At 44.6% G+C, this 16710-nt stretch overlaps 1 protein-coding gene across 2 annotated transcripts in view; it reads right to left on the bottom strand.

Moving 5' to 3' along the window:
* Positions 1–16710, bottom strand: part of cpne5b (copine Vb) — a gene marked incomplete at both ends in the record, with an annotated part of 123435 nt that overhangs the window by 68290 nt on the left and 38435 nt on the right. The window contains 4 exons of one of the 2 annotated variants that reach the window (XM_080000308.1): positions 7782–7858; positions 8938–8952; positions 9868–9907; positions 10912–11015. In XM_080000308.1, coding sequence (XP_079856434.1) covers positions 7782–7858; positions 8938–8952; positions 9868–9907; positions 10912–11015 — 236 coding nt within the window. The remainder of the gene's footprint in view (positions 1–7781; positions 7859–8937; positions 8953–9867; positions 9908–10911; positions 11016–16710) is intronic. The other variant, XM_080000307.1, reaches the window with a different exon arrangement.

Genomic DNA, 16710 nt, shown 5'->3' with positions numbered 1-16710 from the left:
ACAAAAAAAAAGAGCTCCCTCTCGACAAATACTGACGAATGCTGGTCACTGCTTTTGAGAGTGCATCAGTTTATTGTCTTTTATTTTACAAAATACATTTAGTTAATAGAACAAGGATCTTGATAGCCACGCAGGCTTACCTCACCGACCATGCAGCGGAATTTCTCCGACGGTAGCAACAAGCTCAGACAATACACACCCTACACCATACACACACATAAACATTACATACAATAATTCAACATGAAAAACAAGTGGCATAATTCACTAGGTCTGTGCTGTTAGGGATGAGGGAGTTTTTTAATTGGTTGTATTTGGCCCTTGAAAGCCTAAATTTGTCGCCTAATGGAAAAAGCAAAGTCTGTGATTGGAATATTAGGTCTCACGATGCTGAAGTGTGATTTGTGACCATTTTTGTGAAAATAACAGCCTTTAATCTAATTTACGTTGGCACATTTGGGAAAATGGCTATTTAACAAAGTAATGGTCATTTTAACACAACAAATCATGATTTCTTTCTAAAACAAAAGTGTCTTCCTTATTCCACTGGCTAATGTGTTGTGCTATGTGCTATGTGTTTCTGACCAAAATATGAACAGTGTCCTGAATTCATTACATGAAATAATTAACCAGGCTCTTTTGTCCAAAGTGACTCACAATAAATGCATTTTGTCGCCACAGGCAAATGGTCTACTACATTCGGCAACCCTCAGTTACTAACCACCACCACCAATACCGTACGGGCTTTCCCAGTGACTTACCCTGTAGGGTCTACTCAGTGGCACCAGGTCCATACGGGCCTCCTCTGTGGCGACCATCCATCCCATACAATCCGTCCATCCATCCCTAACTACCACATCCATCCCTTACTACCACATCCATCCCTAATTACCACCTACCGTACTGCACAGGCCTAACCAATGCCTAAAACCACGTTCACCATTAATGCTCATTGCTGCCGGTTCCCAACGGGCCTCCTCTGTGGCTACCATCCATCCCTTACGACCATGGCATCTCCTCCCAACTGATTGGTTTTCTTCTCATCCACAGCCACCAACAGTATATAATTTAATGACTGCGATCAGAGGTTTTGTTTCGCACGTGTGTTTGTGTGATACATAGGTACTCAATACTTGATGATACACAGGTACATAGCGCGCCAAAAAACCCGGAGCGGAAAGGAACGGCGGAGACCCAGACGTGACAGCGACAAAGGCCCAGAGAGCCAGCGGTGCCGGGAGGCGCCGAGGAGACCGGTCCAGTGGACCTGAATGCTTCGAGCCCGAGTGACAAAAGGCGGAACCCGGGAGGGACACAGCTTCTCCCTTATTTTCTTTTTTGTGTTTCCTTTTAAAATACACAGTTTTATTGGACTTACGCATGAGAAAACTTTCCCCTCTCACACCGTCAGGATTTATACATACGCTGTCATCCTGATTTACCCTTCTCTTGTTCCCATCCATCTCATATCCCCCGTGGTGAGATGAATACAATTGCTTCCAATTCACCACGGGTTCCCCTTGTTTGTTTTCGCTTTCTCTCCCTGAAGAATTCTATAATTAAATATTCTCACAGCTTACAGGGGAAGTGTGAGGGCGTGCGGTTCTGTTCCTGTTTGCCTGAGTGCTCGTCCGTCCCGGGGTCTGTGCCGTACTCATTGTGTACACCACAGCCGCACTTGGCACACCTGCATTCTTCTCAGACCATCAGAGATAATATTTGCATGGGAGCACGCACGCATATATCTCCCTGTGTGGAGTTTATCAGCGTACGGCCCGACTGAATATCCTCTTTTTAATATCGGTGCTTCAAACACTCCCTCCCGTTTGTACCCTGCGGGTCTTTGAAGCATTGTGCTAATAGATAGGTTATATTATGCAGGGGCAGGGAGAGGGTGTGCTCGCACTTCACACTCCAAAGCTTCCAATAAACCGTAAGGGTGGAAAAAAAAAAACTGAAAAAAAACACTGCTTTCTTTATTGGGGTCTTAACTTATTTTAGATTTCAGTAGATTTCTAATTTGTGAGGGAGCGGTTCGAAGAACGCAGGTATTGCCTGAATATGCATCGAAGCGGCAGTTTCCCAGTGATAACAAAATAATTAAAAGAGGTGTTATTCTGTCGAACGCCCTCCAGAGGATGCCTTTTAGAACAAAACAAAAAAAGCACAATTTTTCGGGGGAACTTGTAGAGATTATTTCCGCTTCGTTTGAGACACGGTTCAGGTGGCGCAGCGAGGCTCTCCTATGGTCCCCTTCCTAAGTGAGACAAACCCTAATTTTCAGGAGGCTGATGAAAATTACCATTCGCAGCCTTTGTTTGTTGCACACGTGGAATGGCATTTGAACGTTTTTCGTCTCCATCGCCCCCCCCCAGCCGCTCCCACTTGGGTAGGGATATTGGGGATTGTTTGCATTCACAGGATCACAAGAGGAGAGGGATCGACTTCAGCTGGAGACAGATTGCAATGTGACACTGTCAGATTTGCTGTCCTCCCCCAGCGTGGCGCCCGGCGAAGTGATTAATATATCACAAAATACAGCTGCTTGCAGCCAGGGAGAATGGGAGGGCTGCACGGTCGCCCACAAACACACGCACGGCAGCACATTCCTTCCAAATGTGTTTAGAATATCTCTCACCGGGATGATGGATCGGACACGTCGACCTGCTGTTTGTTTAAAAAAAAAACAACAAAAAAAAAAACAACGTCTCAAAGACAGCCATGTGTTTTCTATTGTAAAGACAACTAAAGCAGTTTGCCGGCTTGTTCCGGGAATCGTGAAATGTTTTGTTCGTCGAGGACAGAACCATTGAAACGTGTGAATGGATGACTGGAAAGCCCAGGGTGTGGCGGTTGAAAGCCTTCGCCTGTGGTCACTGCACAGCTTTCCTCACTGTGGTTGTCCAATGCCCTTCTCTGTTCGCCCGTTTTGCAGCGGTTTTCCTACAGTTTGTCGGCGCGGGGTCATCTGTATCTAATCCCAACAAACCCCTCTTGTGTGTTGTTTTTTGCAAGAGTGTGGGAAGGCCTTTTCTACAGACGCTATTGATTTAGCGAGGGGAAGTGACAGAAGGAAGTGTTGGATAAGAGCTTAGATATGGATTCATTTATAAGAGTGTTTTGTAGCCTAGTGGTAGACAGAGAAAACCAAATGGAGGTTGCCTTTGTGTGTGTGTGTGTGTGTGTGTGTGTGTGTGTGTGTGTGTGTGTGTGTGTGTGTGTGCGTGCACGTGCGTGCTTGCGTGCATGTGTGTGTGTGTGTGTGTGTGTGTGTGTGTGTGTGTGGGTGTGTGTTAGTGTGTTAAGCTGTACTGTACATGCACATGCACTGTGGTTGGAGGTGAAACAAGACTCAGACACAGTTTCCTGCGTCACTCGACTATGCGACAGGGCTAATACCCTCACTGGAGGATCAATGAGTCTTGGCTCTGTCGGTCGAAGGTTTCCATCAACCTTTAAAAGAAGCAAACAAACACACTGGCAGGCAGGCAGGCACACACACACACACACACACACACACACACACCCTGCTCAAAGGTCAAACAAGTGCCTCTTATGGCGAGAAAGCAATCTCTTTAGTCCATGTCCTCTCAGTGCCTCTGCAGATCTACAAACTTCTCTCTGTCGCTCCTGCTCCCTTCCCCCCCCCACACACACACATGCACACACACACACACACACACACACACACACACACACACATACACCCAGAGACGCACGAGCATATATCCGCAGGTGCATTTCGCTAACAACCCGGCACTGAAGTAATTATCTCTCCTTTAGTAATTCAAAGGTTGAAATAAATAATTATCTGATTGAACTCTGTACCATTGCAGAGTGACAATTCAAAGAAGTCTTTCCACATTTTGTCCAACTGGACTTGTGTTGCGGGTAATAGAATATATAATCCTGCGGTACTCCATGATACTCTCCACTAGGATGAACCTGATTTGGATGCATTGCCCTTTACAATCCACTTTGCCACATTTTAGGAAGAGGCAAAAATCAGGAAACACTTCCCCTCCCATTTGGTGTGCCAGGGAAGCCCAGGAACTCTTCCCTGTATAAAGACAAAAGCCAGGAGAACTCTAACAAGATCAGATCACAACGTGCATCACCACGGCAAGGAAGCTCTCAAAAAAGACAACAGTGTTTGATGTTGAGATGAAACCGGTTCTGTACGTCTCTCTCAGGCTTCTCTTCCCCTGAGCCAGTCCCTCTCGTACAGTGGCGTAGCTATTGACGGTGCGACCGGTGCAGCTGCACTGGGGCCCAGTGGTCGCTAGGGGCCCATCCCATCGGCGCGGCAGCGACGGGGTGCCCGTGATCGGCCCCTTGCCCTGTTCCCCAAAATAAAAAAAACTGGGTGTTTTTTCATTTTAGATGTAGGCTTTTTTATTTTACTCCGTTCCTTACTGAATGAAACAAAAGATGAAGCATGCCTTCATTTACCGTGCGTAACGGGCACTCCCCTACCTGGGTCTCTCTGTCTGCGTCTTGAGGTCCCTATTAATTTATTCAGAGATTGATTCATATTGATCCACATTTACAGGCTTCATCTAAGGAATTATTATTTCTTAATCACGTATTAGCGATGATTAAGAAATTATTTGGAGCTGCCAGGCAAGAGGAAAAGAGGAAGGCCAAAGAGACGGTTCATGGATGTGGTGAAGGAGGACATGCAGGCGGTTGGTGTAAGGGGGGAAGATGTGCAGAACAGAAGGTAATGGAGGCAGATGATCCGCTGTGGCGACCCCTAACGGGAGCAGCCCAAAGGAGAAGAAGGAGAATCACGTATTAGCGATAAGATTGGTTAAGCCTTGAGTTTCACTACATGCCCATGTGAGATTATGCCGGAAAACCAGTCACGCCAAGCCAAGCCTACTTGCATATGGACACACACACACACACACACACACACACACAGACACACACACACAGACACACACACACACACACACACACACACACACACACACACACACACACACACACACAGAAACACATGAACATACACACAGGCACACACACAAACACACATACACAAACGAAACGCACCACTGATTACTGTATTTATATATAATTGCATAAAGGAAGGAGTCGTCTGGAGGTCACGCAACCTGATAGACTCATAACCGCTCCATGGTAATGGCTTTCCTGTTTTACAACATTAAACACTGAAGCACCACCAGGCTTGCCAACATGAAGGACGCAGTTCACAGTGTATGTTGTGTATTCTCGTCTTCCTGTATATTCTGCGGCAACCTCCGTGAAAACCCTGTCAGTTATGCAGTGCGGCCAGCGGACCGGAAATTGAAGGATGCTTTGTCTGTTTACATAATATGTCTTCTCTGTCTCCGCAGGTACAGACACATGAAGCATCCACCCTCTAAGTGCTTTCCCTGAACATTTTCTCTCTAATGTATTTTTCTATCTCCGCCTCTTTCTACCCCGCCGTATCATTTTCCCCAATGAAAAACACAAAGGCGGCTCCATAATCAAATGAGCACTCGTTCCAGAAAGACTAAAGCCAATACAATTAGCCAGAAGAAAAGAGCAGACGAGACAACATTAAAATACAGAATCAACAAGGTGCGTGTGTGAATTGTCAGGGGAGCGGTGTGTGTGAGCGCTGGTGTCGCGTAAGTCACAGCAAACAATGGAATGGTCCTTCACTCGAGATTATTATTTTATTTATCAATTATTTTCTTGTTACTGCATTTCATTTTCATGAACAAAATAGTTTCTTGAGTGGCAATAAGAACAAGGAAATAGAGGTTAATGGAAATAGACAAACAAAGAAAAACAAATCGAGGGGGGACAACGAGCCTGCGAGATGGCAAACACAGTTGAAAAATGGAACTATCAGAGGCTGAGGCTGGCTCATAATACCATGGCCAACAAATTACCACAAAATTATCCATTTTCTTACCCCTGAGGCAAGGACATTTTGCATGCCGTATGCACACACGTGTGTGGGTGTGTATGTGTGTGTGCGGGCGTGCGTGTGTGTGTGTGTGCGCGCGTGTGCGTGCATGTGCATGTGTGTGCGTGTGTGTGCGTGTGTGTGCGTGTGTGTGTGTGCGTGTGTGTTTCTTGCTGCTTTTCTCTCGATGGCTCTCGCCTAAGAGAGCACCCTCTAATCTCCCGCAGCCACTTCAAAACACTGAAGCTGCATTTACAGTGAGGTTCACTTCAGCCTCAAGGCGTCGTCTAATCTCCGCCTTAAACCCCAGAGAATAACTCCTTTTGGATTAAAGATCTGATGGCCTCAAATTGCAGGGTAGCACAAGTACATGTGCTTAACACGTGCATAAAAATATTTGTTAAAAACCTTACCAAAAAAAACATGGTGTCGGTCACAACTGCTTCGGACTCTGGCCTTTGACCTTGTCCAGCCAAACTTCATTCAACGCAAGAGAAAAAACCCTGCAGACCGTTTGGCGCCCACTCGATTCGTTCGGTTAAGAGTCGTGTTCTTCCTGTGTCATCACTGATCAAAAGCGCCGCCCTTACAATTCTGTGGCCTGCGACAGTCGCCCATCTCGCTGTCTTCCAGCTCCATCCCTGTAATGATGCACATTGGAGCTAACATGAAAGATTGAGCGAGTGCGAACAACCTTCGAAGCGCGGATTCAGATTCCGGTGTTTTTACTTTAATGTCACGCCGCAGACTAAAAACACCTCGGGTGAACCTGGTCTCCTTTTTTTTCCCGCTGAACACGTCGTTCAGGTGACGTCACCTACTCAACACGAGAGCCCAGCAGAGCGATGATGGGCGCACAAGGACAGACTACATGATTCTTATTTAATGCCTCGCGCTTTTGCCAGCCAGCGTGAAATCAGTATGAAGAGCGGCGAATTGTCTCCGCGGTTTGCCCTTTAATTTGCTGATTTATGGTGATCTGCTTAATATTCTCTCTCTTTCCATTTCCTTCCTGTGTGCTTTGTTTGTTTCTGTTTCATCCCCTGTCACTTGAGCTCCATACCACAGGTGTAAGAATTACAGTATATCGATCAGGGAGCCATACGTTTGACTAATTCCGACTTTTTTGGCCCAAAAGAACATTTGAACGGCAGCACGCCAGAGTGCCCTTGAGCAAGACGCTGAACATCTCCCGATGAGCGGGTTGGAACCTTGTATGGCTGCCTCCACCGTAGACGTATGGATGTCTGAGTAAACGGGTGACGGTGAGGCTTAATTGTTTAGAGCTCTTGTGTGCACTGGACTACGTAGAAAGGGCACTGTATAAAACGCAGTCCAGTTACCATTCATCACTTTTGCTCTTTTGAAAATCATCCCCACCGCCCTGTCTCCCCGTGCAGCATCCTTCAAGTCCCATTGGTTCACCGTCTGTGCCTCAACTTCAACCCTGGCAGGTCCAGCCGAGCTCCCAGAACATCACCATTTATTTATGTTCTAATTGCTACGGTCTGGTCATAAGCCAGCCCCGCACACCTCTGTGTTCTCGCAGCAGAAAATTTTTTCAAACTGAAAATGAGTGAAACAGCGAAGTCATTTCACTGCGCCAATATCACCGCAAATGTATTTTATTTTCAGCGCAGGGATCGAGTTTATTGCACAACAGGGACACTGCACCCAAATGGGCTTGGGGAATAGTGATTGGAAATGACTCTGTATATCAACGCCGATGCCGAGGACACCTCTCAGGTCTCTCTTTGATAAAAGCACCCTTTCCTCTTTCAGAGTCGTTGCCGGGGTTAGGTTTTACTAGTTTTGCTCGCAAGGACATAGAAATGAATATATAAATCAAACTCACCCCAAAGGCTTCTCCAGCCGACTTGCTGGTGATCCGACAATTTCTCCAAGGGTGCAAAACATCTGACCCAAGAAGTCCTGAAAGGAAGTAAGGAAGAAACAAAGTAGAGCATGGAGGGCAGGGATGCAGGAAGGAAAGAGAAGGGGGATGGATCAGGGGCGGGAGAGCGCGGGGAAATCAAATACACGGACCGTGCGCACAACAGCACACAGGGGTTGATGTAGTCAATTTGTGCAGGGTATCAAAACAGAGAGGGGGATATAGAAGTAATACAGTGGGTTCAAAGGACGCCACGTGGAAAGGATTCCAGAGACAGAAACGGGGTTTCAGCTGCAATTATCTGTTTCCCCAGACTAATAATCTCATTCAAAACACAAATTATGCTTGAGGTGAAAATGTGAGAAAGGGTGTACATCGGCTGTGACCAGAGGTGGACTCTATTTAAGCTTTGCTCGGACTAATCAAAGCAATGCGGGAGAACGGAAGCCAAAAGGTGCACCTGTACACTTGTGCCCCTAACTCACTCCCCCCAATTCAGTCTCTGGGCTGAGATCTCTGAAGACTGCCATGTCCACAGAAGTCGTCCCTTCTGCTGTTCTGAAGAAGGGCCTAATCGTTTCGGCTAAAAGCTGTGGACTTGCACATCCTCCATCTCGTCTTTGCGAGTGTATTGACATTCTCAACGCTGTCTTGTTCAAACACATGCCCACTGATCTCAGAGAGGGTGCATTATTTCGGAACAGCAGCATGAATGTGTCACGCTTCTTTGTAGAGCCAAACGTGCGGCCTGCGGGGGCTTCCATTCTGGCCCCACTGGATTCTTTTGGATTTCTGTTAGAGGGATAATATTTTCCGCAAAGTGAAATAACTTGTGCTGCATTGTATATTGTAGGTGTGAGACCTATATTGATCAGGAAGCATGCAGTTGGTTGATTCTAGCTTTATTAGCCCACGTTATAAGCTTCTGAATGGGCTGCATTGGTCTCGGATGGATCGCTTAAAAATAAATACCGCCGCCCACGCAAAGCAGTGTTTAGTGCAGTGCAGACGATGACCCAAAATGAATCTGACAGCGCTGTTGTAGAGGGATCGCAAAGTCTGGGGAGAGAGACATCCAGGCCTAGACTAGAAGAAATTAGAGAAAGCTGGGACGTACGTTGAGTTCGGTGGGCTTCCGGAGGGGTCGGGGCAGGAAGCAGCAGCAACAACAACAACAACAACAACAATAACAACAACAGCAACAACAATATCATATACCAAAAACCACACAACACTATACCTAGACTCCCTTGCACTGCTCACATAAGGACGTGAGAGAAAACGGGCAACATGCTGTGTTAGCGCTGTAAGGAAACCAAAATATGAGGACGTGATGTTGATGGTGAAATGCAAACCTCTGGTATCCAAACGCGTCAAATAATCCTCATGGAGATTATTTTGAGCGACAGATGTTTCCGACTATGCTTTTTTTTTTTTTTGCACCGTACTTTCCACGACTGAAATCACAACAATACTTTACTGTCTTACTCCAATGGATAGAAATGCAGACCGTGTTGCGCCCGAACGTTTGCTCTTTTTTATTTATTTTTTTGTCGTGAAAGCTACGGCTTTAAAAGCATTTCACAGTCGTTTCACATGGACGGGTGTCATCAACTACAGCTGACGCAGAAGCTGGAAACTCTCAAACCCGTACGTTACGGAACTGAATCATCAGCATTTGGCATAATCAAAGCGGCTCATGGTGGCGACTGCTGGTAAAATTGCGCAAAACAAAGACATTGTAAAAATGAAAAGAAAAAAAAAAAACCTCATACAAGCTCTCATCAGTTCGCATTTGGATGCTGCAGGGGAGGTTTGCGTTTTTTCCATCATGTTGGCGGCATGCACCGAACAGTTAGTGCAAATTCCGAACCACAGCGCCAACGACAAAAGGGATTTGACCAATTTCGACTCAGTCTGTTAACCGCGGGGTGTTTTAGCGTGCGAGGCTCGTCACCCCAACGCTTGGTTGGGGGGTCGCTGAGGTTCAAATTGGCCGTTCCCTGTTTATCGTTGGCCCGAGGTCAGAATCGGTACCTCCACTCACATGCTTGGACAGGTCAGGGCTTTTGGAGTCGACATCGTATCTGAAAGGCAACACATTTTTCATATTGCATCATGAGTGTATGGCACCTCACACACACACAGACACAGACACACACGCAAGCACACACACACACGCACGCACGCACACACACATGCTTGCGTGAGAAAACTCCCGAGCGTTTGTGATCAACAATATTTTTTCCTTCAGACGGCGACAACGGAGCAGCGGCACCACCACCGCTGCTGGCACTCTGTCACGTTATCACACTCGGAAATTGGGGTCACGTGCCCTGGGTTGAAAAAGAAAAATGTTAAACCACGCGGCGCAGCTTTAAGTCCATCTCCGCCTTGGGTTAGCGGTACGCCTCGGTTTCCGCGAGAGCGTCCGCTGTGTCTTTCTTGGCGCGTAGCGGTGAGTTGCGGTCCCGGTCTGATTTGCATGTGAATGTCCGGAGATGAAAGAGAGGGAAATGGACATACGGGGTGTACTAAGATTAAACATCTGATGAAACGATAGATCCTTTTAGTCCAGAGATTAATCAGTCTCACTTAGAGGGGAAGCGAGTAAAACTACAGATAAAGGCGCTCGCAAGGCTTTTGTTCAGCTCGGCAAACTGGAACCACGCCGCACTTCATCAAATAAAGATCAAATATTTCATGTGACGCGTTATTTTTTTTTAATTTTCTTTTTCTGTTTTGGTCTAATTTCACACTCTTATCGGCATAGCTACGTATATGCAATAACGTCGTCGTACGGATGGAAATGCATCTTTTTCGGGGGACGGCCGATGGAAACACTGCTGAGAGAAGACGGATAAACAGAGGCTGATGGAGAGAAAAGCGCTTTAAACGAAAGGCTGCCGTCAGCCCCACGTCACCCCGCGACCACGTATGTGAATGGCGACGCCTGTGAAAAACCATGTTGAACCATTGGCCGTATTTGAGGTTTTTTCCGTCGCTGATCGGGCGCGGGAGGAGGGGAACCGAATAGCGGGAGATGCCGAGGTGGAGCGGGGTTTGAGGGAATTCAAGAGGAGCCACTCACAAGTCAAAGCGTAGACTCTGCTTCTCCTCAAAGAAATAGTCCAAGATGTACTTCCGGACAAAGTCCGGGTTCAGCGTGTTGTCAATCACCTCGGTTCGGCCAAACTAAAAAAAAAAAAAAAAAAAAAATTTTTTTAATAAAAAGAAGAAGAAGAAAGGAGAAGCAGAGACAGAGGTAGAGTGAAGTTAAACATTAAAATAATAAAAAATAAAGGAAATACTCATGAATGTATGTAGATAACAAAATAATCCTGTTTTGACACATATAATCAGAGTGTAGGTTTCCTGTGGCGGTGGTTTTCATTGTGTTTCATGCGGTATCCCACGCTGGCACCGTGCACAGGGAGACGAGGAGTGTTTTTCCCGGCTTCTGCAGTTCAGAAAACCCACTTTTGAAGACTTATCTCCCACACTAATTACAGAATAGGGATTACCTATTTCCTTAATCCACAGGGATGGGGAAAAAAAAACAAAAAAAAAAACAATGCGATGACAGGAAGACTGAGTGTGAGGAGAGAAGGGTGGATGCGGAGCGGAAATGGCTGAAGAAACGCGGAGATCAGGGGATGGAGAGGGGGAGGCATGAGAGAAAGAGGACAGGGAGAGGCGGGGATGGGAGAAGGGAGTGGGAAGGGAGGAAGGTGATGATTAAGGCTTCCTAATTAGTGGGATTCTCACTCCCACGCTGCCAAGTCCAAGGGAAAAAAAGGGGAAATCTGGCACTGACCCACAACCCCAACGGTTAGGAAACGGTAGAAGGAGCAGAAGCCTCGTTCCCGGGGCTCAAATGGAGCCTTTGTGATGCGTCGCCGGAAAGCTGTAGAGTAAGCCCCGCCGTAACTTCGCAGTCAAGATTTGCATGATAATTGACGATAAAAAAAAACAACTTGATGCTGGAAGATCTAGGAGCCGTGTGCGTGCGTTTGCATCAGCTTTAACGCCCGGCCCCTGGGGCGCCGTACAGTTGTGCTGATGTATGAATAATTCAGATACAGGAAAACATCGCAGGCCTTTCTAGAATGCACGAACGAGACACAATCTGCTCGCACCGCAGTGTTTCATTTGCTCCCTGGGCTGAGCTACTGTCGCTGCTGCCCGAGCGGCGCTGCTCCAGATACTCACAACAGAATCAAATAACACTTCAGAGAGCAGCTCGTTTCACGGGCAGCATTTAGTAAAACGGATGTTTCGACGGAGCTGGAATTTATTCATGAAATGCCCTTTTTTCAGAGCAGTTTTGTTACATTACGATTTCGACGACCAGATGTCCCAGTTTGTCCGGGGCTGTCCCAGTTTGGAGCTGCGTGTCCCGACAGATATTTGTCAAACACTAAACTGTCCCGGTTTTCAGCACAATCAAAATAATAATATGGTTGTTGTCAGAGCTTACATATATACAATGTAGAAGCAAGCTGAAAAGGGCGTGCACGAAGATCCCACCAGAAAAGTGGGCGTCGTCATCAACACACTAATTCTGCTAATTCAAGTTAAAGTTCAAGTTCAAGAGATTATTTGAATTGTGTGCTTTCAGGGGTGTGTGTGCGTGTGTGTATGTGTGTGTGCATGTGTGTGTATAGAGCCAGGGCTTCCTATAGGCGACTCCACTGCACGAAACAAATCAAGCACCATGCATAACAGGGACGCTCCCTCAGACGTTCTCTCCCACGCCATCTTCAGCCCCGGTGCCTTTGTTGCGTTGCGTTTTCACACACACGCACGCACGTGCGGATGCAGGTGACTTGGAATCTAGCTTCAAAAATAAAAGTAAATTAAGTAAAGAAACGCACAACTCAGTCCACCCCAGCACGTCTGTAGTCATAAACCACTGAGGTGCATTCAATTTTAGCTGTTGCTAAAAGTCCGGAAAAGCAATTTTGATCCTTTTGGATTTTCTTGCAGCGGCAAATCGACGTCCTCATCTCTAGCTTTTCAGATCTTTTACAAAGGTACTTCTGGTAATCAAGTGCAATTTCGCCAGATACATGTAAAAACTCTGCTGGTAAGTAATGCGAAAAAAAAAGAATGCCAAACAGGCTTGAGAAGTGCTGTACGGATTAGAATTGACCGCAGCATCCCCAACAGCTCAGTAAATGGAGGGAACACTGCTCTGTAAGTCTCTGCAGTGACTCAGCTTGTTCAACCCAAAGTGTGGGTGTCGTCTCAATTGTTTTAACGGAAAAAGCCAGGATAGTAAATGGGATACAATGAAAGATTTAGCTGCGATGCAAACAGTATTTTTCCACTCCAAGCAAGATGAGTGGGCAACATATGCTGTCACGCACTAATTGACAAGCAGTTGAAGAATCCATTGAAAGGCGTTTCTGGACCTCCTTCTGGAAGGCTGAAGTTTCCTGGTGTTTTTATGTTTTGATCAAAGCATTTTCTTTCTTGCAATTTGCAGACCTAGAAATGTTTTAAATTTTGCATTATACCTTTGTATGCTATTTCTACAACGTTGCTCTTGTTTATCACTGTGGTTAAAATAAATGTAAAAAAAAAAAAAAGGCTTTAAATATGAATATTAAAGTTCAGTCAGTAATCGATGTGGCTGTGTGTTCCTGTGAAACGGCACTAAAGGAATGTTTTCATAAAGTCAGTCAGTCAATGTAACAAAACAACCAATTGTCAAATAAATGATGTATGTATTTTCATGGCTGAACCTCCCCCCCGACATTTAAATCCATCTGTGTTCCATAATGACAGGATGTGAATCCTGTATTTAACTGACATTTGTAATCTTCATTGGCTCCTTGTTGACTTCACCAGGAGGGAGGATTCAGTCCTCATATAAATTGTTGAAAAGGAAGACATGCAGGGATGTTTTAGTATTAAATATACAGTAAGTAAATATGTAAATATTTCATAACGGTCTTGATGGTCAACTCTAACTAGAGTTGGCATTTAAGACAATCTGCAATACTCTTATTTTGCCCAAAGCTCTTTTTTGATTAAAAAAAAGATTGTCAGATTTTGCGGTCTTAACAATTTTCCAAGTGAAATCTTTCCAGTAAGAGCCCAACTCTGTGGCGAGCAGCTGGTTGCAGGAGTAAACCTGGAGGGCGACACGCTCTAATTTTAGTCAGTAAAATCTTTAAGGCAATTCAAAGGCCATTATACAATCTTTTAAAAAGCTTGCAATGTTGTTTTGATGTATAAACAGTATATACTGTATAGTGTATATCTTTAGAAGGGATGTATTGTAGCTCATTTCACAGGCTGCCTGGCCAAACATTTATGTTTTTTAATTTTACATTTTAATTTTATTTCTATGTTTATGTACATAGTTTTATATTCACATTTTTCTCAAATTCAGCATTTTCTTTCTTGGATGCGCCACAATATAATACCTTATACACCAGAACTAATTGGGACAAGTCCTGTACACTCACCGGTGGACACCTCACACACACACACACACGCACACACCACCAACACCTGCTTTGAACACACCCCCAACACCCTCCTGGTTGCATCCTTCTCCTTTCCTCTCTCATTTACTGACATTACTATGACAGGAAGAGGCCACGTGACCAGTTGCTGTTCCAGTTTCCCTGGACCTGATTAACTGTTTTTCAGTACGTGTTGTCGTCCAATAATTGTTTCCGTGTAAATGTTCGGTTCTATGTTAAATTGTCACACACTTGGGGAATCTCCCCCTCTTGGAGTAGTGATTAGTTGTTTAAAGACCCCAAACATGGTAAAATAGTGCTACAAAGAGGGAGGTTGGTGGTGGTTCTGTACAACAAAAAACTCTACTCTTGTCCTCCCACAGGACAGAGTTTTTGCAGAAGTTGTTGATGATTTAAGAATGAATAAAGAGTTGCATTGCAGGTTGAGAAGTTGAACTCCACTTGCAGACTAACTCTGTCCGAGATGCAATGGAACAAATACTCTAATAATAATAATAATAATAATAATAATAATAATAATAATAATTAATTATTATTATTATTATAATAATAATAATAATAGTTATTATTATTATTATTATAATTAATTATTATTATTATAATAATAATAATAATTATTATTATTATTATTATTATTATTATTATTATTATTATTATTATTATTATTATTATTAGAGTATTTGTTCCATTGCATCTCGGACAGAGTTAGTCTGCAAGTGCAGACTGCAAATAATAATAATAATAATAATAATAATAATAATAATAATAATAATAATAATAATAATTATTATTATTATTATTATTATTATTATTATTATCATTATATATTAATAACTTTATTTGTATAGCACCTTTCATACACAACGTGTGTATATACATTTATATCTTGAAGTGATTTTTACACCAGTCGGGCTCTCAAAAAGATCTCTCACTTTGACTCCTAAAAGGACAATCGCATGAAGAGAAACATAAACAGTGAAAAGCCGAAGTGGAAAGGCACTCAGGAACAAGACGCGGGTGATAAATCCACGGGATTCCGAGGTGTTGATGAGAGCGCGCGAAGTGTGTTAGCAAAGCGGAGCTTGATGGCGGAGACGGGCGGGGTGATGCGATTTCCCGGCTGAGTGGAGGAGACAAAGCGCGGCGGCAAAGTTCATTAGGCAGATCCTGTGTGGAGGAGAAGCTGATTCACACACCGCCAGCGCACGCAGACCCAGTCAAAGGGCCCAGAGAGAGCGAGGGCGAGAGAGAGAGAGAGAGAGAGCGAGAGAGGGAAGGTGGCGCTGTGGCTCTCACATGCAAATTAGGGGCTGGTATAATTAGGACCCGCTTGCTTTTCTCAGCACTATACTGTAGCTGACAGTGGCTCCAGGTCCTGCTAATTAACGTCCTCTGACCTGTCCACGACGGACACCGAAACATAAAGAACGCCACCTCGCACACACCCACCCCGAAACTCAGGCTCACACACTCACAGCCATATCATGGCCGCATGGCGCTAATTGTGCAATTGAAGAACCTAATTGTATTCCATGCGGTATTGGACGAGGCCTCAATGTATGTAAAAGTGATATATACGAGATAGATACGATAAGTTTTAACCGTCAAACCATTGGTCCATTTTGAGCAAGTAGGATTTGTAAAGGGCCCTGATGCCTCAGGTAACATGAGACAGCTCTTCCATATAATGCACAGAGCTGCTTCACTCCAGCATCCTGCACTCATGCTCTTGCTGGATGCTGAAAAAGCACTCAGCAGCATCCTCCGGCCATTTATTTCACACTTTAGGAAAATATAGCTTCGGACCAATGTGTATGTGCGCTTTATTATAAACCGCTTGACTTGTGTTAAAACAAACTGAATTATGTCTGCGTCTTTGAGCTAACTAGATTATATTAATAATGTGTTCAGTTCACGAAATTAAAAGCTAATTAGAAATTAGATCAGCAAGGCAAGGATGTCCAGCCTTAGCGTTCGCTTTTATTTTGGAATTGGAACCCCTGGCATGTGCTATCAGAGCTAACCAACAAATAAGTGGTATTGATGTGCTGTATATGGGTATGATTTGAAAATAAATGTATATGCAGGTAATATATGATTAACTCTTTTAAATCCAGCAATCTCAGTGCCACACGTACTGAAGCTCATAAATGAGTTTGGCAACCTTTCAGGATAATCACTAAATTGTAACCAGAGTGAAGCGTCCCCGCCCAACTGCAGGAATTTTCCAGCACATCTTCCCACAAGGCAGATAGTTCGGAAGAAAGAGAGAAACCTGAATTATCTTGCTATTGATACATTTGCCCCATTGAGGAGATATTTGAGATAAATGGTCCTAAATTGATAAAAATTGTTAGAGAGGATTTGAACAGGCGGGGAACACTTTGTCT

Source organism: Zeus faber (assembly GCF_960531495.2).
Source record: "Zeus faber genome assembly, chromosome: 5".
Classification (NCBI taxonomy): Eukaryota; Metazoa; Chordata; class Actinopteri; order Zeiformes; family Zeidae; genus Zeus; species Zeus faber.
The sequence above is the reverse complement of the archived record's forward strand: the minus strand, read 5'-3'. Positions and strand labels throughout refer to the sequence as shown.